The sequence below is a fragment of the Cryptomeria japonica genome, chromosome 6, assembly GCF_030272615.1.
Source record: "Cryptomeria japonica chromosome 6, Sugi_1.0, whole genome shotgun sequence".
In the NCBI taxonomy this organism is placed as follows: Eukaryota; Viridiplantae; Streptophyta; class Pinopsida; order Cupressales; family Cupressaceae; genus Cryptomeria; species Cryptomeria japonica.
This window is the reverse complement of record NC_081410.1, coordinates 528,154,826-528,178,461: the sequence shown is the minus strand read 5'-3', so window position 1 is coordinate 528,178,461 and position 23,636 is coordinate 528,154,826. Positions and strand designations below refer to the sequence as shown.

At 36.4% G+C, this 23,636-nt stretch overlaps 1 protein-coding gene across 2 annotated transcripts in view; it reads left to right on the top strand.

Moving 5' to 3' along the window:
* The window catches only part of LOC131067984 (auxin-induced protein PCNT115), a 77,674-nt gene extending 54,409 nt beyond the window's left edge, over positions 1-23,265 (top strand). The window contains exons 1-5 of one of the 2 annotated variants that reach the window (XM_058003166.2): positions 21,021-21,371; positions 21,569-21,766; positions 22,068-22,240; positions 22,439-22,541; positions 22,711-23,265. In XM_058003166.2, coding sequence (XP_057859149.1) covers positions 21,159-21,371; positions 21,569-21,766; positions 22,068-22,240; positions 22,439-22,541; positions 22,711-23,049 — 1,026 coding nt within the window. In that variant the 5' untranslated portion in view covers positions 21,021-21,158 and the 3' untranslated portion in view covers positions 23,050-23,265. Of the gene's footprint in view, positions 1-21,020; positions 21,372-21,568; positions 21,767-22,067; positions 22,241-22,438; positions 22,542-22,710 lie in introns of those variants that run through there. The other variant, XM_058003167.2, reaches the window with a different exon arrangement.
* Positions 23,266-23,636: the final 371 nt, after the last annotated feature.

Sequence of the window (23,636 nt, the reverse complement as noted above, 5' to 3'; positions counted from 1 at the left end):
GGCTGATCCTCTTTGACACTATCTTTTGGTTGGGATACTTACTCGGTCTAAAAAGAGAATCACTTGTTGTATCTTGATACCAACATCTTCTGATTACTATATTTCATATAATTAATATGTCAATCTATGTCATTGTGGTTTCTTAGGTGAAGACATGACTAGTGAAAAATCTAAAATCCTTCTTCAGTGCCATTGTAATTCTCAAACCCACATGAGCTTTGTTTCTTACAAGCCAATGCGAGAAAAATAAATTATGATAAAACCAATATCAAAAAGATCAAAAGAAAAGAATGAGCAAGAAAATAAATACTAAGAAAAGAAAAGCAAAAATGCAATGAAATGCAATATCAAAATGCTTGGCTTTGGGTAAATTCTAGTAACTCCATCATGGCTATGGATGCCTAGCTGGCAATGGAGCAATATTTGTGAGATTAAATGATGACCTTGTCAGTGCTATGGACACTCGGTGGTAGTGAGGCTCTATCTAGGATGCTTTTGACGTCAAGACAACTCGCGTAGCTAGTCATGCCAGATTCTAAAGATGACAATGAACATATGGACCAAAATGAATGCATTTGCACACACATGGGTAATCAAAGACTAAGTACCTTTATCCAATTTGGGATTCTTCTTCCCTTTTTAGTATGCTTCCTAGTCACTAGATATGTTTGGTTGAATTTTTTGAAGGTTCTAAGTGTGGGTTGGGTCTCTATCTTTGAAACATTCAGGAACACTTATTTAGGTGGTGCTATCTATGTTGTGATGATTTCTCATATCACCCTTTTATAAATAGATACCTTTGTACTTGGAGGTGAGTTTCATCCATTCTATCCTTCTTACCACATCTCACATTATCCCTCATCCACTATCCATCACCCTATCTACATCCATCTTGTTTTTCCATCTTTGATCTTGACAAAGCTAAGAATCTTCATAAGTATCAAGTATCTTATTGGATTCACCTTACCCATACCCTCTAGTCCATATCCCTTATCATATCAATCCCTTCCTTCCATCATCTATTACTATCTATGATCTTGATCAAAACTAAGGACAAAAAGAAAAATGAAAAAACATGGTTTTAAAAAGCTCTTGACATGTCCCTTCATGTGGACCACATTCCATTCAATGCACCATGCCATTTTCCTACACTATCAAATCAATTATCTTGGAAATATGTTATCCATCATGAGATAGTTCTTGGAAAACCAACTCGCCTTTGATCCCATAATAAGATACCTCCATCTTTCTCGTATCCATTTCCACCTCAATAGTTCATTCATTCATTGATAATATTCCTTTCCTTGCTACACACTGGGGGAAAACAAATATATCTTGCTTGTAATCCAAAAAAATCATAAAATGTCATAAAAAATCCAAAAACAATCAAATAAATTTTGAAAACCTAAAAAATCATAAAAACAATCAAAAACCCTAAAATAATCCATCAATCACAATTCAGAATAATTATCCTTTGCAAATGAAAGTAGACACAAAATGCACAACAGGTCAAAACATTGAGCTTAACAAATCATGTATCAACAAACAAACTACCAAACTAGCCTACAACTTAATTGATCAACTCCCTATTAGTTTAAGGATCCTTATCACACAATGTGCCTTTACAGATACATCCTTCCTAAAATAGGCACCTATTAGATATTATGTACTAACAGATACATCTTTCCTATAATGGACATCCTATCCATGAACACTTATCCTTAGCAAGAAGATCAATATGGGTGTTGACCTGGGTCAAGTTATTCTTATCTTTTATTGATTTATTTGTATCAATTTATGGCAGATCATGTTCCTATGCTACTTGAGGGTGTCCACAAGTGATTAGAGGAGCTGGGGTGGAGTGTGATCTTTTTTCTTTGTTTGTTGTTTGTGGTGTGTTTTCATGAAGTTTTCGGGCATGAGTATTTTGGGTGTCTATGTTGGTATGTTCATTCAGCAAGTATCCTTTGAAAAAAACTAAAAGTCAAGGATAGTTATGCTTGTGACTATCACACATACTTCGACCCTTAGTGCTACACCTAGAATGGAGGGATTCACTCATTGTCCACTATGTTTTTGTTTCTACAATGGGACATCATTTACACCTTGGTTTTTCATATCCTAGTGTACAAAGCTCCATTGATACATAATAAGTCTCAATGATGAAAATGTTGTAATATAATAAAGACACAAGAACTCATGATAGTTTCATTTCCTGTTATCAACTATTCAATCTATCAATCAATTATATTCCCTAACATTCTTCACTTTCATCACATTTCATCAATCATTTGTCTTATTTAGGATGTGTCCTTGAAACTAGATGCAATCATCTATCTTTGTCTTATACATGACATGTCCTTCCTAAAACCAGACTAGATCTTTACCCATCAATCTAATCAATCAATTTACAAATCATTCCAACCATCACTTCTATCCAATCAAACCCATACATGTCATCAAGTTAACCATTCTTTCATCTCTCATATATTATTCTTCTTATTTCGAGAGATCATTCATACCTTTAATGCACAAACAATCTCTTGAGGGGGCATTACACCCTACCATCACCAGGCCATGCAAGGGTAGGAAATTTCAAAAAAATTCTTTGAAACCATATTGTTCCAACATTGTCTCAAAGATAGGCAAATGTACACACCTAAAAATGTCTCACTAACACACTAATTATTCATCTTTATTAGTTAAATAATTATTTAATTAATGTAATCACATTTCTTCAAAACTAATATTTCATCATTTCTAATTATTCTATTTCTATATTTTAAATCCTTTAATCATCCTTGAACCTTCCTCTTCTTAAAATTAATTAGATATTTTATTATTTAATTAATTATAATTTTACAACTTGTGGATGAATTTTATTGCTACCCTCAGTCCTAGGGAAAATCATGAAACCTAAACCATGGGACAAGGAATATAGGTTAATTATTCAAACCTATCACACATTGAGGACAATAAAACACAACACAACATGGCGTAAAGCCAACCCTCTTCACTTTGATCTCCACCAAACTCAGGAGGGTGTTCCCAAATCACAAGTTCATGTAACATTATTAATTCATCCTTAATCAACAACTACAAGTAGTTAATGGTGGATAATTATTAGGTTTACAAACAATGGATGTTCACAATTCACCTATTACCTAATATTGATCCCATCTCTTCCAACTAATCACTGAGAATAATAAGAATCTCCATTTTTATCATATGAAAAGATCGAACAATAATAATACTCTCACAGCATGCTTCTTTATCCTTCAATCACCTTGGAGATATCAGACCTGTAATAACTTAAACAATAAATAAAGAAGACAGAGAGAAAGAAATCTTGAATATTTTGAATTTCCTTGAGTTTGGTTGTGAGAATTCCATGGACCAATGTCTAATCAAGGACGCAGAGACAAAAGCCTACTTGAATGTGAATATCAAATGTCAATTCATACTAATTAGTGAGATCTTGTAGCACTGATGCTGACATCAATGTAGCCCCTCTTATTACTACAAAGATTATTCTTATGAAATCTATACTATATTCCTAAAATTCCTGTACTTGAATGAAGGAAATTAATGTCTTCCTCAAAGAAAAGCCACGAACAATGCTACACATTCACAAGATTTTTTTGAAGACATAACAAAACCTTTAATATTGTTATTTATGTCATATAAGAAATACATTATGGAGACAATTTTTGCAAAATATCCATGATAGATCATAAACTAATTGACATTACCCATTAGAATATTTACATTCTTCCTTGTTTTAGACTTACTCCATGACTCAAACACTGCTACTATTTCTAGTAGTATTCCCCTCTAAAACTATACACCAACTAGAATCCCTTTTCACAACCTTGCAATTCCTTTTATAGTAACAAGGAATGCAACAAGCTTCAGGCTGCTTACAACTAACCCCTTTTCTTTTGACACATATTTGGATTATATGCATAAAAGAAAAAATACCACTACAAAATAAGAATAGGACAAAAATTAGACTGTGTACAAGAAACCATCTAGGTGGAGAATAAAACATCATTTAAGTCTAACTGCTTTGAGCAATGCTATCATAGCTTCGTTGTTGCTAGAAACTAGAAGAGAAGCTCTCCATACTAGAAGAGGAGCTCAACAAAACCAGAAGGGAAGCATCCTCAAAACTAGAGGAGGAGCTCATGGAACTATAAGAAAAGCTAATAAAATTAGATGAGGAGCTCACCAAGCAATGTTGTAATGAGAATAGGGGTTCCAACTCTGGCAATCAATTTGAATTTAATAGGCTCTTTGCTAGAGCTAGCTATCCTCTACCCTTATTGTTCTCCTCTCTACTCCCCTTACCTCTCAGTCATTAGACGATGAAGAGATCATGATAGGTAGCTTTTGAAAGGCCTTTTGCAATTGCAACTACCTTTCAGTGTCCCTTTAGCTACAAGGCAGTTCATTGAAGTATCCTCCACTCGGTGTCACAAAATTTGCACCTTGCAAACACACAATCCATCTCTGCATACAAGCAGTTCATTACTGAAACTATTCTTGAACAAGCATGGAGGGAAGTTTAAATAATACTTCTTAACCAATGCATTAGTCACTGACTTAAGAAAAAATATAGTGCTTCTAAAAGAAGAAGCTCTAAATATAGCCAATCCCACACATATAAAACATCTTTTTTGCTTTGTGTCTTTTCAAAGAATCAAAACTTATCCTCTATAATCACCAAACTACCAATTCGGTTCTTTCTTTCAAAATAATCTACCACCAGTACCCATGCAACTTTTCATGCCACCATTTTCCTTCCTTGGGCTTAACACACATTAATTCTTCCGATAACCCAATCTGGTGATGATCCTCTACAAGTGATTCATCGAGATATTCTTGGTTTTTGGCCACAAAACTCATGTTCCTAGTTTCTTGCTTTATTTATTTTTCTATATGTTATTCTTCTCAATTCTTATCCATCAATCTCAATGGCATCAACGACCATCAACAAAAGTCTAGATTCCGTTTGATTTACCTTTTGAACATGACACGAGTCATTTTGAGATTTACCGAGCATACACCTATCTTTCACTTCAACATCACTAGTCTCTCTTTTCTTCACTCAAGGACTCGTTGAAATCCCCTAAACCATCTCACCACATCTCGAGTTAACACACTAGATCTCTTCCATTTGTTGACAAAGCATTTTATCTTCACTTACTCAGAGACATGCCCAAGAGAAGGAAAGCCTCTCAACGAGTGTCGAGTTAATCTTCACATCACTACACAACCGCTTTCTTGGACATTTTCCAAGGCACAAATAAATAATTCACCAAGTTCTAAGTATACAATCACCTATGTCTCATAGCATGAACTAAAAACTTGACAAAAGCTTTGGAATAGTCCACCAAGCATGTGAGTTGCATAACTAGAATCCTTGCGGCTGATAATTATTACTCGAAACTCAGTGAGATGTATTTTCTTTTGTCATTGAGTCCCAAGTTACCTTGTAGAACACGACCAAATTGCCACATCAAATAAGACTTGGAGCCTCAACAAGGTGTGCAAACCACTTCAACAAGCATTGAGGACTTTTAAAATATGGTCCACTTTAGAATTACTTTGAAGCACATGCATATAACTCATCTTCCTAAGATGTCAAATAAGTGGGGCCAAATACTAAGGATAAATAAAATCCTAAATTTACCAACTGAAAAGAAACACTAGAACTTGGGGCCAATTTTTAAATGATAAGGAACCCATGAGAAACATGTTGTTATATGGAGCCTAATTAGACTTTGAGGTTAAATTTTCCCTACTTCTATCGGCATGGTTTCCCCCAATATTTTTTGACAAGGGTTTGGGGGAAGCACCCCTTGCACGCTCCCTTTCATGATACAAGGCGGGGTCAAGGGGTTGCACCCTGTGAGGCCAAAAAAGACTTATTATTTTATAAAGGCGTCAGGTGTTATTTTTCTTTTGGTTGACATATTGTAACCCTAATTTATAACCGACATGAATCTTGATAAAAAGCCTAAGGGTTAGGGGTTTTCCATAGAGAATTTTATAGCATTTTGCAATAGTATTGAGTTGCAAGGGATTGTTGGTTGTAATCGGTTTTGATTTAATAGATAATAATATTGGACTCTCTATTTGGTGGATGTAGCCTGAGATTGGGTGAACCACGTTAAATATTGTCTCTTCATTGTTATTATTTGTGTTTTCCTATGTTAATGTTTAACTACATATAAATGATATTTTATGCATGCAATTCCTAACAAAACAAACTCAAGTCATGGGTGACCGATACAAAAAGTCACCGATCAAATATAAAATACTCATCAAATGGTCATTTGAATACACTTCATAACCAATATAAAGTTCATGAACAAACTCTGAGGCATTTTGTAGAAGTTATTCCAAGGACATATCAATGTGTATGATTCTATTTTACACCTTGAGCCCTCAAAATTATCAAGAAAATTTTGAGAGTGCTAATAGTGGCTCTAGTTGGGGATGAATTCCCCTTGCAGGAATTACAAGAATCCAGATCTCTAGTAGAAGTAGAACAAGCTTTATCTATTGGGCACCTTAATAAAAATTTAAATAAAAATCAAGTTCATCCTTCAATTGGCAGCCCCAAGCCACCAAAAAGGAAAAATCAATACTTCCCTTTGTCAAAAACTTGATTCTCATCATGTGACAATATCACCAGCCTAATGATATCATTGTCAATCATCTAATCACATGCAATACTACTATCCTTCCTCAAAACAACATTGCACTTGTCACCATTAGTATTTTCATTTTGATCATGTATTATGTAACTAGGTCAAAACTAAACATATTCACCTCCATATGGCACACCCTTATTGCATCCATCAAATAGGATAAATTCAAATCCAACAAAGAGTTCTATAGTATCCTTTTCAATACTATCTTATATATCACAATCATTTAATTTTGAAAAAATGAAACACTCATACTCAATAACATAGATAACCTCTTTCTTATCTTTGTCATTGGTCTGTTGAGGATAAACACATTCATCAACAATGTAGTGCTACAAACCAAAGCATGGGACATCAAATGTATCAAAGGAGAAACATTCATATGTTGGTCCATCTTGTAACAACGTCGCATCATATGTGTAAGAGTGCATATCTAAACTTTCAGACTTACATTATTGCACATCTCTATATCTCACAAGCACAAGCTGCCTACTTCATCAACATTCTCATCACCTATGAGTATTTCTAATTCCGGTCTCATTACATAATCAGCCCTTAGGTATTCACTATAAGATATATCCTCATTAAATGTTTCCAATACTAGCTTATACAAGTCTAAAAGTGTCTTGCCACACATATCATCATGAGGATTCCTTTCTTGATAAACCCTCTTTTTCTTTGCATAACAATCACACATAATCTCGCCAAATGCATTGGTCTCCACATATTCACACAATATCCCCATGTCATTAGCAATGTTCATGTCTTCATATCCACTACTAAAGTTCATCTTTATAGTATTAATATCATCAAAGAAACATCCATACTCTGAATCATTCTTCATAGAGCCAGTTGGCTCATCCTCATTCAGATTAACAGACCCCATGTCTGAGAATTCCCCTAGATCACTGAAACGTATCATGGAGATAGACATTGACTATTGATCAATGTTGTGCACATACACTTCTGAATCATTCATCAATAAATAGGCTTGTAAATAATTGTGATGTTTTGGATTAAGGAAAAAATAGGTTTTCAAGGAGCCCTAGAACCCTTTACAAAGAAGATTCTAAAAGGTTTAGAATCAACACAAAAAAAGAGAATCCAAAACAAAAAAAGTTGCAGAGGATAGAGCAATACATTTGGTAGCCAAAGACCTAGCAAAAATCCAAACTAGCAACAAAAATCCAGCAGAGACCCACATACCAGCAACTAGACATAGACAAAACCATGAAAATAGAGAACAAAAATTACACAAGGCTCTTAAGGGTCTCAACAACATCAGCCTCCAGAAGACTTATTTTGTTAGCAACAGACCTAAGATCTTTGTAGTCCAAAGTCTGAGTTGCAACTTTTTTCTTCAGGATCCCCCTAGTCCACTTACAAGGGCCAAAATCCACCTGAGTATTATCTTTGTTCTCATCCACACTAACCATCATCTTGTCCTGGTCGTCTAGATTATTTACCATTATATTCATAGCATCAACAATTTGCTCGACAATTCTGTGACTATTGGACATAATGGTCATGAGAGTAGCCTGGATTTTCTTGTAATTCTCCTCAACAATGGAGAATCAATCTTCAAACCCTTTCTTCATATGATCAATGTCAGCAACAACTCTATTAATACAATTCACAATAGAATTTTCCTCTTCCACAGTCCACTAACCATCACCATTATGTTTATCTTGACAAGTAGGAGTGGGCATAGCTTCCAGCTTGCTCCCCAAAGACCTCTCGTTAAGTTTGACATCTTTGAGTTCATGGAAGAGCCACTTAAAAAGGTTGAAAGTATCAATAGAATGGTCTCTAGCCATACCCATGATGTCCACATAGTCATCCCTTTTGTCACTAAGCTCAACACTCTTAAGATGAAGGTCCTTTTGAGCTGCAGCCCTAGTAGTATTATTAGTCCCCTGATTAGGAGACGAGGGGGAATTTCAAAATTCTGACTACCAGGCTCGGGGCTAACTCTTTGATTGGCTGCATTATCCTCAGAATTCCCTCTATGACCATCAAAAGCAAAGGCATCATTACTAGCAGAGGTAGAAGAGGAGGAGATAACAACTTGCTTCATACCCTTCTTGCCCTTATCCTTAAAAGGTTTAGCTTTAGGAGAATTCTCAGTTTTACCTTTTTTAGGAGGAGAGAAAGTCTCATCCTCTAACTCCGAGGAGAAATCCTCATCCTCATACTCCCCAACGATAGTATTATTGTCAGAAGAAGTGGGGGTATAAGAAGGAGGAGCAGGAAGGGCCTAAAGATGCTTATCAATTAACACCAGCAACACTTCATGAAGGATAGGGTATTTAACAAGATTCTTTCTATGATCTCTGAGGCTAGCCCGAAGGGAAGACATCAAGAACAAGGGAAAAGAAATTCTAACATTATGGTGGAAATGATTTAACAAAACAAAATGATGGCCATAAACCCTAGTGAAATGCCCATCAAGAGTAAAATAATCCATAAGTACCTTAAGGAATTGGGCCCATATGTCCTTGAGAACATTGATATCATAAAAATTGGTCGTCTTCTTCACTAGCTTCCCCTTTTCCTTCTTCGATTTTGGAACGTTTTGCACTACAATATCAGTATAGTACTATCTATGTAATATTTCATGCCATCAGAGGAAAGGCCCATGATTTTAGCTATCAACTTCTCATCCACAATAATTTTACGCCCATGCAAGATAATGGTTCCTTCCTTTTAGTGCTTATCGAAATAAGCGATGACATCCTTGTTGACCCCCTGCAACTTCTCAATGTCCGGAGTGACACCCCCTTGCACCCATAGCTTCTAGGTTTTATGGATCTTCTTCAATTTCTCATAGCTTGGAGGCTCAACCCGCTTCCTAGCTCCACCCATGATGCTCAAAAAAATTACATAAAACACATCGATCACCCTAAAACAAAAATAACAAGTAGAAGGGAAAACCACCCACAAAGCATGTGAAATAATAACACTATAATTGCATCACCTGTGGCCAACACATACCAAAATGATTAAAAGGTGATCTTTCTAGAATCACTATGAATAATAAAATCAGTATTACTCATTGTCCTTACTGCCTCAATCTATCATGAAGGATGAGCATGTAGAGTTCAATATCCACCCTATCCTCATTGGTCCATGTAACTTGGCTAGCACTACTAACCCCTTTGTTAGTGAGGTAGTCAACAACAACACTAGACTCCCTATAAATATGGGATATAATGCAATTTTTGAGAGAGTTAATAATATCCCTTGCTTTATTAATCCATAACTCCACATTCCAAGAAGGCTTGGATATACCTTTGAGATATTGTATGATATTTTTAGAATCACCCTCAATCTAAACATGTTTGAAGTTATGTTGCAAGTAGAAAGATTAAGACATTGGAAGGCCCCAATGGATTCAACTAGGTTGTTAGATTGAGTTCCCAAGGGGAGCGCCATTGCTGAAATTACCATGCCATTATGATCTCTGAACACTCCCCCACAAATAGCTAGCCCAGGGTTACCTTTGGCTGCCCCATAAAAGCTAATTTTGACCCATCCCTACATGGGCCTTCTCCAAGCTTGAATTACCCTTTTCTTAGGATTAGTCTTAAGAGAAAGAGATATCAATTTGCACCTCCCAAGCCTTAGCAACCCTAAGTTCATAGTCATTGTAGACCAGTCTATTATGAGGACTAGGCTTTGGGTTTAAAATAGAGAGGTTATCATTAATAGCCCCATTGATTTTTCTAAAAACAATATTTGGCTGAAGGTAGGCCTCCTTGAAAATGACGTTGTTAGGCTCCTTCCATATTCCCCAAGCAACATGAGCAAAAACAAAAGACCAAAGAGACGGTAAGGTATGGTTCTTAGTTGACACCTTCCATTGGGAAATAAAATCCTTGACTAGCTCAGGAAAGATCCAACATAATTCCCATCTTTTAAGCACTTGACTCCAGACCTCAGCAGAAAAGGGGTATTGTAAGAAGAGATCATCAACAAATTTAGCTTCCTGCATGCAAAGATACCTTTGGCTGCCCCATAAAAGTTAATTTTGACCCATCCTTGTGTGGGCCTTCTCCAAGCTTGAATTACCCTTTTTTAAGATTAGTCTTAAGAATCAAAGAGATATACATTTGCACCTCCCAAGCCTTATCAACCCTGAGTTCATAGTCATTACAGACCAGTCTATTATGACGACTAGGCTTTGGGTTTAAAATAGAGAGGTTATCATTAATATCCCAATTGATTTTTCTAAAAACAATATTTGGCTGAAGGTAAGCCTCCTTGAAAATGTTGTTGTTACGCTCCTTCCATATTCCCCAAGCAACATGAGCAAAAACAAAAGACCAGAGAGACTGTAAGATGTGGTTCTTAGTTGACACCTTCCATTAGAAAATAAAATCCTTGACTGACTCAGGAAAGATCTATCATAATTCCCATCTTTGAAGCACTTGACTCCAGAATTCAGTAGAAAAGGGCCAGTGCAAGAAGAGATGATCAACATATTTAGCTTCCTGCATGCAGAGATACCACATGTTGGGAATGGAAAGACCTCTCTTACAGAGATTATCAGTAGTAAGGATCTTGTTCAAGACAAGGAGCCAAAAGAAAGTATTGATCTTCGGAATCAAATGTTTAATCCAAACTTTAGACCACAAAGGGAGGAGAATTAAGAGATAACCACATCACCCAGGCAATAGAGAAGTTACCAGATGAAGAGCATCTCCAAACCAACTCATCCTCAGAGTTCTCATTCTCCAAAGAAAAAGAGTTCAAAGAAGACTGTAGAGGCCCAAGGGTAGGATTGACCAAAGAGAGATTAACTCGGCATCCATCAACCTAATAATCCGCCACTTTCAAACCCAAAGAAGCAATGCAATCTTATTTAAAAGCCCCAAAAGTAGGATCAGAAGCCATCAAAGCCTTACCAATCCAATAATCATCCCAGAACAAAATACTTCTGCCATTTCCCAATTTCCAATAGACCCTAGAAGAGAAACATCCCTCACCTTGATGATATTGTTCCAAAGATGAGATTCATTAGGGAGATTCAGGGAATTGAGAAACATCTGAAAGTTATGACAAACATAAAGGCATTTATTATTCTAAAGGGTGTTCCATTCACTTTTACATCCAAAGGTCCACCAGACTTGCTTAGCAAGAAGAACATAATTGAAATATTTGATACCCTTGAACCCCAAACTTCCATATCTCCTAGGTTTACACGCACTCTCCCAAGCCACCAAAGCAATTATTTTTCACTCCTCTGCCCTAGACCACAAAAAATATTTTTTGGATTTTCTCAATAATATTAGCATACTTAGGAGAGATCTTGAATAAGCTCAAAGCATACATCGACGGGTTTTGAAGAGTGGACTTCAGAAGTTGAACTTTCCCAACTTGGCTCAACAAGGCACCTTTCCAACCTACCAACTTCCTATTAAACTCGTCAATCAAATAGAGATAGAAAGAATCAAGAGGTTTAAGCCCCAAAGGTAATCCCAAATAGGTCAAAGGGAGTGTTCCAACCTGACAGCCAAGGATATCAACAATGTTTTTATGTCTAGCCTTTGGGGTGTTGATAAAGAATATGGAGCTTTTAGTTCTATTTACCATTTGATCCAAAGCATGTTCATAAAGACTTAGGGTAGACTTAATACCTCTAGCTTCACCAACAGTGAAGCTCCCCATTAAGACAATATCATCAATGAATTGCTAATGAGAACAAATCAGATCTGCAAAAGAAGGTTTCAAACCTTTTACGGATCCATTACCCACCTATTTCTGAATAAATCTTCCCAAGCTCTCTACCATAATAGTAAACAGGATAGGAGAGATAGGGTCGCCTTTTCTTAAGCTATGAGAAGTTTTTTTAAAATGGGAGGGAGACCCATTGATAATAACAACCATGGATTTCTATAGAAATAAGCTTCCAAATGAGCCTAATGACCCTGTCAGAGAAGCCTAAGGCCACAAGGACATTCATAAGGAATGCCTAATCAACCCTATCATAATCCTTAAAAATATCAAGTTTCAAAAGAAAACCTTGAGACTTGGAAACATTCAAAGAGTGAATTTTCTCATGGACAGTAATGATAGAGTCTAGGATCTGCCTCCCAAGCACAAAACCATTCTATTGAGGAGAAATCAGAAGAGGCAGAATCTCGAGTAATCTTGTCATCAACACCTTAGATATGATTTTGTAGAAAGAATTACACAAGCTAATAGGGTGAAAAGAATCTAGAGAATTGGCTCCTTTCTCTTTTGGAATAAGGACAATAAAGGTAGAATTAAGTTACTTAAGCAAAGACCGAGCCCCAAAGAATTCCTTGACAATACTAGAAACATCATCCTCCATAATATCCCAAAAGATCTGGAAGAAGAGCATGGAGAAACCATCCAGTCCAGGAGCCTTATTGCCATCAAAGGAGAAAACAACCTTCTTAATCTCTTCATTAGATGGAATAGCAACCAACATTTTGTTCTAGTCAATAGTCAAAATATTTGAGATGGAGTCAACAAGACTATTCTGAGCCTCTAGGCCCGACACAGGATCAGCCTTTAAAAGGTTAGCAAAATACTCCACAGCAACTTTGCTAATATCTTCATCACACTCACGTTTGATCCCATCTTTAAGAATATGATCAATTCTATTTGCAGCTCTATGCTTCAAAGTAGTGATATGAAAGAATCTAGTATTTTTATCTTTAGCATGTAACCAAAGAGACCTGGAGCATTGCTTCCAAAACAACTCCTCTCTTGAGATGACACAATGATATCTTGACAGGATGTCACTTTCCTTAGAGAAATGATTCCCTAGATATCCTTCTTGAATTTTTTCCTGGATAAGGCTCAACTCAGCCTAGATAGCCAACTTCATCAGAAAAATGTCACCAAAGATCTCCTTATTCCACTTTCTAACATTTTCCTTAACAATTCTAAGCTTTTTAGCAATGTGAAATAGTGCAGTTCCATCAATCTCAACATCCCACCAATTCGTTATTCAATCATACAAACTCGGGTGAGAAAGCCACATATTTTCAAATCTAAAAGGGAATCTCCTTCTCCCTTCTTTAGGTTCCGCCACAAAACTTATGGGATAGTGATCAGATCCAATTCTATGCATCACCTTCAAAGAGCAAAGATAATGAAGCAGCCAATCTGTAGAAATGAGGGACCTATCCAACCTAACTTGAATAAGCTTATCACCTACCCTTTTGTTGGTCCAAGTATAGTTAGCTCCTGAAAGGTCCAGATCTATAAGACAATGATCATTAATAAAGTCAGCTAGCTCCTGTTTTCTATCTAGTTGTATTTGGTACCCCCCAAACTTTTTTGATTCTTGTAGGGGGTATTAAAGTCTCCTATAATAAGCCAAGGAAAATCAAAATGGTTTCTTCGAAAAGAGGAAAGCATCACCCAAAATCTCCTTGTTGAAACCTTATTATTGGGGGCATAAATATTAGACAAAATTGATGAAAACCCATCTCTAGTGTGCTTGAATAGAGTAACAACATGATTGCCATCATCAAATAAAGGGATACCTTGAACAAACTGTGAGTTCCATAAGGTGACAACTACCCCAGAAGCACCATCAAAACTACTACCTTGAGATTCACAAAACTTGAAAAACTTCAATTTTTCAACTTTATCCTTAGGCATCTTAGTTTCTTGAATAAGAATAATATCTGGTCTATGATCCCTAGCAAAATTATGAACAACGTCTTGTTTATGGGAACTATTAAGCCCCCTAATATTCCAAGATAAAAGTTTCATTTCTTACCAGGGGATTGGAAGATACGTTCATGGGTCATCTTCTATGATCCATCAACAATGTTTTGGAAACACTCTTGCTCTCTTTTCCATTTTGAAGATTTCTTGCCCACACTTCGTTGGGGTCCACAACCTGCCCTCATTTTGTTTCTGGTGGAGACTCTTATTCCAAAGATCAACTACATTTTCTTCTTCCTCCTATCAACTTTCGTATAGGACATATCTTTATCAAACTCAATATCTTCCAGGTTAATATTATCCTTTTCATCTCTACTCCACTCAAGACTTGGAGATTGAGCAGTGTCCAAAACTATAGTATTTGGATGCATAACTAATAGAATACCATTAAAGTTTAGATTTGAGGAAATCTCTATAGTTACACACAGAAAAACCAAAAGAAGAACCCATCATGCATGAATATTGCCTATCTTTCAATGTATAGTCCAACTAGCCCTTTGACCCAACCAAGCCCTCCAAATCACTGCCAATATCACTTACAATAATATTTCTAGACCCAACATCATTGGATGACTGGACCAACACCTCCCCTTCTTCTAGATCTCCACTCCTATTCTTTTCAACGCTAGCTTCCAGATGCAGTTCAACATTACTAATTTTATCCTCCATATGTTGAGAGGATACAACCTTGGAACCATCTTCCCCAGAAATTGTCTTCATATCTTCCTGCTCAAGACAAGGGGATTTTACCCCGACTTGGATATCCTCTTTAGAGCTACTAGAGGCCACCTCATTCACTCCCGACTCCTCTCCCTTCTCAAATGATTTAGGGTTACTGGAGGCTTCCCTCATTCATATTATCAACTAATTCTTCTCCCTTTTCATCCAGCTTAGTTTTAGGTTTCCAATGCCTAGGTACTTTGGGTCTGGAGTCTCCCTTGTCACCATTTAGAGGGCATCTTTTCGCCCAATGTCTAGATTTTTTACATACAAAATAGAAAAAAGACAATGATTCATATTCAATGGCTTGAGAGAGAGATCCCAACTTAGACACTAGGTCTATTGAGGATAGGAGGTCCTTAGATCGACCTGTTGGCTTGATGATGATTCTTGTAATGGGTGACTTCATGTGTTGTCATTGATGGCACATGTATACACACACATATGTTCACATTGTCTTAGTCATCTTAGTTAAGACAAACCGGTACTATTCCTAAGACTTTGTAATGCAAACCGATAGTATTATATGTATAGAGAAGTCCAATCGGTTTTGAAGGTGTCTAACCGATATATGTAGATATATGCAGGAATGGCATGACACCAACTTGGAGATTCAACGAAGATCAACAAGGAACCGCATGGAGGACAATCGATCTATGAGTTGGAAGAGGTTAACTCTTAACCTGTATCGATGTTCCAATGGGTCTCACTGATTGTGTGATGAGTTATCACTGGTCGTGATGAGTTATCCCTAACCAATAGATTTGGCGGCAATCTGTGATGTGTTATGTTAGATTGTCTAGATACACTGCACCTAGGAAATTGTGATGTGATTCCCAAGACGACATGAAATCTAATGTCTATATAATGACATGGTGATGAACTATTTTCATGATGCGAGATAGAAGTGTTAAATTGTTGCAATTTACTGAAGGCGTTGCAGTATGTTGGTGATGATGTTTTGAGTGAGCAAAAGATGATCTATTCAAGCAAGTTGTGCTACTTTTAGATCACACCGCCTGTTGTTTTCTAATCACTACAACAATCAAATCCCCTAACCAGGTAATCTCTAACAAGCTTCATTATACAAATCCTCTAACCAGGTGATCCATTAGTTTGGGTTTGAAATCCTCTACTGTGGTTACTCCTAACAGGGTACTACCTTTAACAGGGTATAGCTCCTAACAGGGCTTTGGGATCTTTAACAAGATTCACTCCTAGCAGAGCACTTTGTAGACCTTACCGGTCAGTTACCTATTACTGCAGATAGTTAACTTGTGAGTCTCATCTCACCATGGTTTTTCCTAGTTGGGTTTTCCACGTATAAACACTTGTGTTATGGTGGATGTTTTACTTATTGTGGACGCTTTAATATCATTTTGGATTGCATGCATAGTATTAAGTAAAGTGGTTAATTGTCTTTACGTTCTTCTGTGTTTGAAGTGGTATTGTTTTTGTTGTCACTGAGTCACCCCCCCCTCTCAGTGCTTTATAAGTCTATCAATTAGTATCAAAGCCTAACTTCTTTAAGGCTTAATCACTTGGAAGGAAACCCTAAAGCCACCATTGGGGATATGAATTATTTAGAGATGGCTAGAGTTCTTGATGCAACCAAGGAAGAGCTTGAAACCCTAAGGGCTAGATTTAGAGCTTCACAAATTAAAAGGAGAGAGTTGACTGAGCAACTATTAGATATTTCTGATAATAGTTGTTCAGATGAGGCCAACATTGATGCATTGGTTGAAGAAGTTGAAAAACTGAATGGTTAAAAGCTAAATCTGAGGAGAGAGCTTGAAGCCCTAACCATTCGCATGAGCCAAGAGCTTGAAGCAAGAAGGGAAACTGAAGACCTAATCAAAGAGAGAGATCATGAGATTGCTAAGATCAAACATGAGAAGGCAACTTTGTATGAACATTGGCATGAGGAGAAGGAAGAGAAAGAAGCATTGCAGCTAGATCTTGAAATGGCAACATCTCTAAGAGAGACTCTGACAAAACACAATGTTGATCTTACCAGAGAACTCATTGAGGCTAATGGAAAGCTTGAAAAGTTCAATAAGAGTTCTTCTATGCTGGATGAGCAGATCCAATCTCAGAGGATGAAAGGTGACACATCTGGACTAGGTTTTAGTACATCTAAGAAAGGAGAATCTTCTGGTACCAAGAGCACCATGCACAAAGGTAAAACTGATCCTAAGGCTAACAAGCCTACCGATAAGAAATATTTCAAACCTGTTTTCTTTATCTGTCGTAAACCTGGACATACTACTAATGTGTGTAGAAGCAGACCTAACAAGAACACAAGCTATAATGCAAATGCTAGGTATGTGTCTAGAAGATTTGAAGGTCATTGTTTCACATGCAACATATATGGACATAGATAAGTTGAATGCAGATATGGAGCAAACCATTTGACACCTCACATGAATCCAAGACCTAATGGTGATTGGAGGAGAACCTATGACAACTGGAGAAACATGAACTGGCAGAAACCCTATGTCAACCGGTTTAGTCCATATGAAATGGAAAAGGTAACAAATGTGATTTGCACCATTTGCAATAAATATGGATATGTGGCCATGAATTGTAGAAGGAGAACTGGAAGAGGTAATGCAGGACCTTGGAGATCATCTGGGATGGCTTGCTATCATTGTCACAAACCGAGACACATGGCAAAGTTTTGTAGAACTAGGAAGAACAAACCGGTTAACCACTTTGAAGATCAGAAAGGTAAGCAGAAGGTCGATGTTGAGGAAACCAGAGTGGAGATGAACATAATATGGAAGAAGAAGAGTGAAGACAAGCTAGCAGAGGAATATAACCCTTCACCTAGTGTGGAGAATCCTGCACCAGAGAACTAAGCCTTTCAACAGGCCTAAGGGGAGCATAGCGGTAAACTACTTCTGGACCCCTTGAAGAATGTGTGGTAAGAGAGTTTTGCATTTTGAATTGTTTTGTGAATTCTTGATATCATTATCTATCAGTTTTCTATCGAATCCTCAACTGGTTATATACCTATCGGTATAGGCAAGTTTTGTTAAACAATATATTAGGGTTTGTTACCCTATCGATTGTGTAATTAATGCAGTGGGTAAGTTTATAAAAGCAATTTTTATCAGGTAATTTTTACCCTAATTGCATTTGAAGGAGAGTTTTTGAGCACCTGTAGAGAGAAAAAGAGAATTGCTAGCTGATTGTGAATGGATTTGTGTTGCGGATTCGAAGATAAGAGAAGGCGAAACGAGTGTGCATTTTAGATTTCAACCAGAAACCCTGCCAGCACGAAGGGAATAAGGTATTATTTTGTTAATTACTCTCAAATCTAGATAATCTAGAATGGCATCGTCGTCTAAGCAAGCAAAGAGACTTATGATTACTGCTAAACATATGGAGTCCATGGAATCAGACAAAATAGTATCATACAATGCATTATCTCAAGTTCCTGATGGTGTTATGATCAAATGTGATTTATCCAGCTATATTAACTATAAAATTGAGGATTTAGGATCACTGTCAATTTATTCTCAACTCAAATCTTTATGTGATAAAAGCAGGAAAATCAAACCCGAGTTATTTAGGGTTTATGAAAAAGGTTTTCACAATGTGGCATATTTTCTTGAAGATTTTGAAGAAGAACATGTAAGGATAATTCGTAGTCATGTGCATGGAGAGAATATGTATCTTGACAGGTCGCACACAATTACGAAGGAAGCAATTCATGTAGTGACTGGTTTTTGGCAAACTGGTGAAGTTCCAAAGCTGAGGAAAATTTCAAAAGAGACTGTGATTGCACTGACGCAGACCACATTTGACGATCATGCGTTTTCGATCAACAACATTAAAGACCCTAGTTAGACTTGCAACTATGGTCATTAGTTATAGGATATTTTATTCCAGTAGGATGAACAATGTGCCATCTGTTGTTGTGCAATCAACTTATAGGATGATTGTTGAGAATGCAAATTATGACTTATGCGAGGCAATAAGGAGCCAATTGATGTTGAACCTGCAATCAATTAAGAAAGACAGTGAAGCATATTGGATTTTGGTCTTAGTCAAAAGTTCAAATATGGTCAACTATTGATTGGTCTATTCTTCTATTTTTTAAATTTCCTACTAGGAATTGGTGACATTCAATGGTCAAAAGACATACTAGTAACAACTCAAATCAAGAACATCATTAAGGCTATAAAGAACACATTCCCTGTTGCTATGAACAGATATTTTAATGAGTTACAAAAGAAGATGAGCATGAGGTTAAGGCTACCTGAAGATGTGGTGAAACACTTTGCAAAAGGCATTTGTTTCACAATTACCACAGACTTTTGTCTGAAGATCAAGAAATTATTGATAGAGTTTTCATTCAATATTTTCCTCAGTCACCTAGAGATGAATTATTAGAATTGCTTGATAATTTCAAAGGACAATTTCATTCTAAGGCAAGAAGATTGAAGTTATTGGCTGAAAAGGTTCAATGTATTGAAGTTGATACTCACCAAATAGCCAGAAATATTCAAAGGATGCATGAGCAAATGATGTCTCATAAAACTGATCAAACAGAGACTGGAGCTCAATCGAAGCTAGATGAAGAAGAAATTATTGCACCAGATATTGTCTATCCTATTAAGCATAAGGATGAAACTACTTCTCTACTGGTTATCTTTGTAGATGATATTGATGAAATCCAGGACACTATTGATACAACTGGTAATATCATTGAACTAGTTATGGAACCTTTACAACAACCGGACATTACTGTTACACAGGAAGCAACTGAAGCACCGGTCATTGAGCCTAGTGTGGATATTCTCACCTTCAGAATAACACTTATTCTTTGTGGGAAAGTTCTTACTTTCTTATAAGGAGTTGATCAGGTTATTTCTATGATTGATGGTGGTTGCATTTAGAAGAATTTTTGTATATATCTATGTTGCTTGTAAAGGCAAAAGTGATGTAATTGTTAGCAGCCGTGAAGTTTGTAATTATTTTCTCTTGAGCAATAAGATTACTGATACTTTGCCCCGTGAATGTTTCCTTGGTATTTTATCAAGATTTTACCACGTAAATTCATGTCTTGTGTGTTGTTTTGAAGCTCATTTTTTTTCTTCAATATTTCTTTGCATCTAACTTGTTCTCCAATATTTAATTATCTGGGATTTTTACTTCCACTTGCACATCAACACATCTATATGCAACATCACATAATAAATAAATATTACAATTATAAACATTATTATGCAAGGTGTACAACCCCTTATTTCTCAACAAATTATTTATCAAATAAATTTTGAAGCTTTTCCCTTTTTATAAATTTAACTAGATTGAAGATTAAAATACAGAAAACATTTGCAGATGTTACGTTCTCATACTGTTATGGCTAGATCTGGTAAATTATTTATCAAATAAGCTTTGAAAGCTTTTTACCTGCACTGAAGACTAAAATACAGAAAACGTTTTCAGATGTTTCTTTTTTTAAATTCAACAAATACAGAAAATATGTCAATTGCTAATCTTATTTTATTCCTTCGGCTTATTCTACCTTAATCATTAATGCCGTTTGTCCATAGTAATGGCGAAACATGACGTCTACTTAAATAACGATTTAGAACATGCTTTTGAGTTAAGAACATCTTTTGTGCGACAACTAATGCTTATTCCACCACATCTAATCCTTGGAAGCTTCGAAAACATGCAACCTCTACGATACTTATCTTGAAAACAAGACTTTTCGCCGAACAATTCAATTTTGGCAGGCTGAAACAAAATGATGCCAGTCCAAGTCAATTTTGATAGACTGAAACAAAATAAATGCGAGACCAATTCAATTTCGATAATCGGAAATAAAATAATGCGAGATCAGGTCAATTTCCATAGTTTAAAGACCAAGTTAATTTCGATAGGCTGAAAAGAGATGATGCTACAGTATATAATGGCGAAAAGTTGTATGTGCTAAACATTGTACCATAACATTTCAACTTCATTCATATCTTCACAGAAGAAAATACTGCAATGGCGAATGTGGGTACGAAAAAGTTGGGGCAGCAGGGACTTTGTGTGTCTGCACAGGGTCTGGGATGTATGGGCATGTCCTTTTTGTACGGCCCTCCCAAACCTGAGCAAGAGATGATTGACCTCATTCACTATGCTGTCAACAGAGGTGTCACTTTTCTTGATACTTCAGACATGTATGGACCAGAAACCAATGAAATTCTTCTAGGAAAGGTCAGTTTTGTTAGTAAATCTTAATCTCACACTTCCATGGCTTTCAAAAAAAAAATGCCTAAAAGCTTTACAGTTAGTTGTCCGTGCTCTCTTTCAGAAGTATCCTGTTTTCAATTCCTAATCCATTACTCCTATGGACTTAATGTATTTTCTCATTGTTCTAATTTATGAATATTGCATTTATTGTTCCTAAATAGGCTCTGAAAGGCATCAGAGAGAAGGTGCAGATTGCTACTAAGTTTGGAATCACTTGGGCTAATGGAGAATTCGGCCTGAGAGGAGATCCTGCATACGTGAGGGCTGCCTGTGAAGCAAGCCTCAAGAGGCTTGATGTAGACTACATTGATCTTTATTATCAGCACAGGGTGGATACTAGTGTACCCATAGAAGCTACTGTAAGTCTTCAGATCTCAAACCTGTAATCTTGCACCAAAATATTTTTTATCAGCTACTGTAAGTCTTAAGATTTGAAACCTGTAATATTGCGGCAGATATGCTTCATCAAGCTACTATAATTCTTAAGATTTCAAACTTGTAATCTGGCTAAAAAATGTTCTTTTATCAAGCTACTGTAGTGTCTGAATCATCAAGGTTGTACGGCTTTCAAGGACAAACGTGTATCCCTCTAGCTTTAACTGAGGTCTAGCGAACCAAAAGAAGTCTAATAACAAGCAATTGACATGGCCTTTTATACAGATGGGTGAACTAAAGAAGCTGGTAGAAGAGGGAAAGATAAAATATGTGGGTTTGTCCGAAGCCTCTGCTTCAACAATCCGTAGAGCCCATGCAGTGCATCCAATCACTGCTGTGCAGATTGAATGGTCTCTCTGGACTAGGGATTCTGAGGCCCAAATCATTCCTACCTGCAGGCATACAGTGTGACAGTACAATAACACAACAGTCACTAATTTCATTTTTAATTCATTTATGTAGAGCACTGAGGACAAATATTTGTGAAATTGGGTTTATACCAAAACTCGAATTGGAGGCTTTGATAAGGAACTTGTAAGAATTTAAATAAGTCATGTGAATGCTGATTAGTTTAATTTCGTTGTTTTCATTCGCAGGGAGTTGGGGATTGGGATTGTTACATACAGCCCTTTAGGCAGGGGATTCTTTGCCTCAGGAGCAAAACTTCTTGAAAGTGTGACTGATTATGACTACCGTAAGGTATCGGATTGAATTTTACTTTTGATATGAAGGATAAGTTCAAACAAAATAAAATCTAAACACAAATCTATATTAGAAGACCAAAGTGGAGAATTGAAGGTGACAATTACTTTAATTTGATTTTATCATTCTAAATTAATCCAGATCATATAATTGATTTGTTAAACAGGGGAGTCCAAGGCTTCAAAGTGAGAATCTTGGGCACAACCAAGCTCTATTCCAAAAGCTAAGTGAGATCAGTTTACGAAAAGGATGCAGCCCAAGCCAGCTTGCTCTTGCATGGGTTCAGCACCAGGGGAATGATGTTGTGCCCATACCCGGAACCACCAAGATTAAGAACCTGGACGATAATATATTCTCGGTCTCTGTAAATCTGACTGCAGATGACATGAAAGAAATTGAGGCCATCTTTCCTGTAGATGCTGCAGCTGGAGGTCGAAGCAGGGAAGAGGAATTGCAAATGAGCTGGATGAATTCAGAAACGCCCCCTTACAATATTCTTCATTGAATGAAAGCACATAAATGTTTGTATGTAACCTGCGTGAAATAAAGGCTTTGCAGATCAGAGCATTTGCAATTAAGCTAGATGAATTAAGGCCAATGAAGAATTATCATCAAAAAATGTTCTGAATAAATGGTCTTTTAGTCTTGTTATACCATATCTTATTAAAGATATAGTTTTATAGTATTTTCACAATCTATTAATAAAGAGCTTTGGTTTTTTAAGTCTTGTTCTACTATATCAGTTATATATGCTTATAAAAGATGTAGTGTTTTCGCTCTATTAATAGAGAGCTATTGGTAAATAACTGTATAGAGATATTAAAAAACATGATAAATATATGTGTCATTAATACTATTTATTAATAGAAAGAAATTGAAATATATATTTAAAACCAATAAACTATTTCCCTATGAATACTGGGATTTTAACATTTTGGCAAGACAATATTTATGGACTTGTGATAAACCCAAACACTTCCAGATTGATCTTTAAAGCCATCAGTTCAGTCAAGAGTTTGTAATATAGATCTGTAATGTCCTCAAGGTTCTCTCAAAAACTTCAATATTCATCAACCACTGTTTTACTTCACA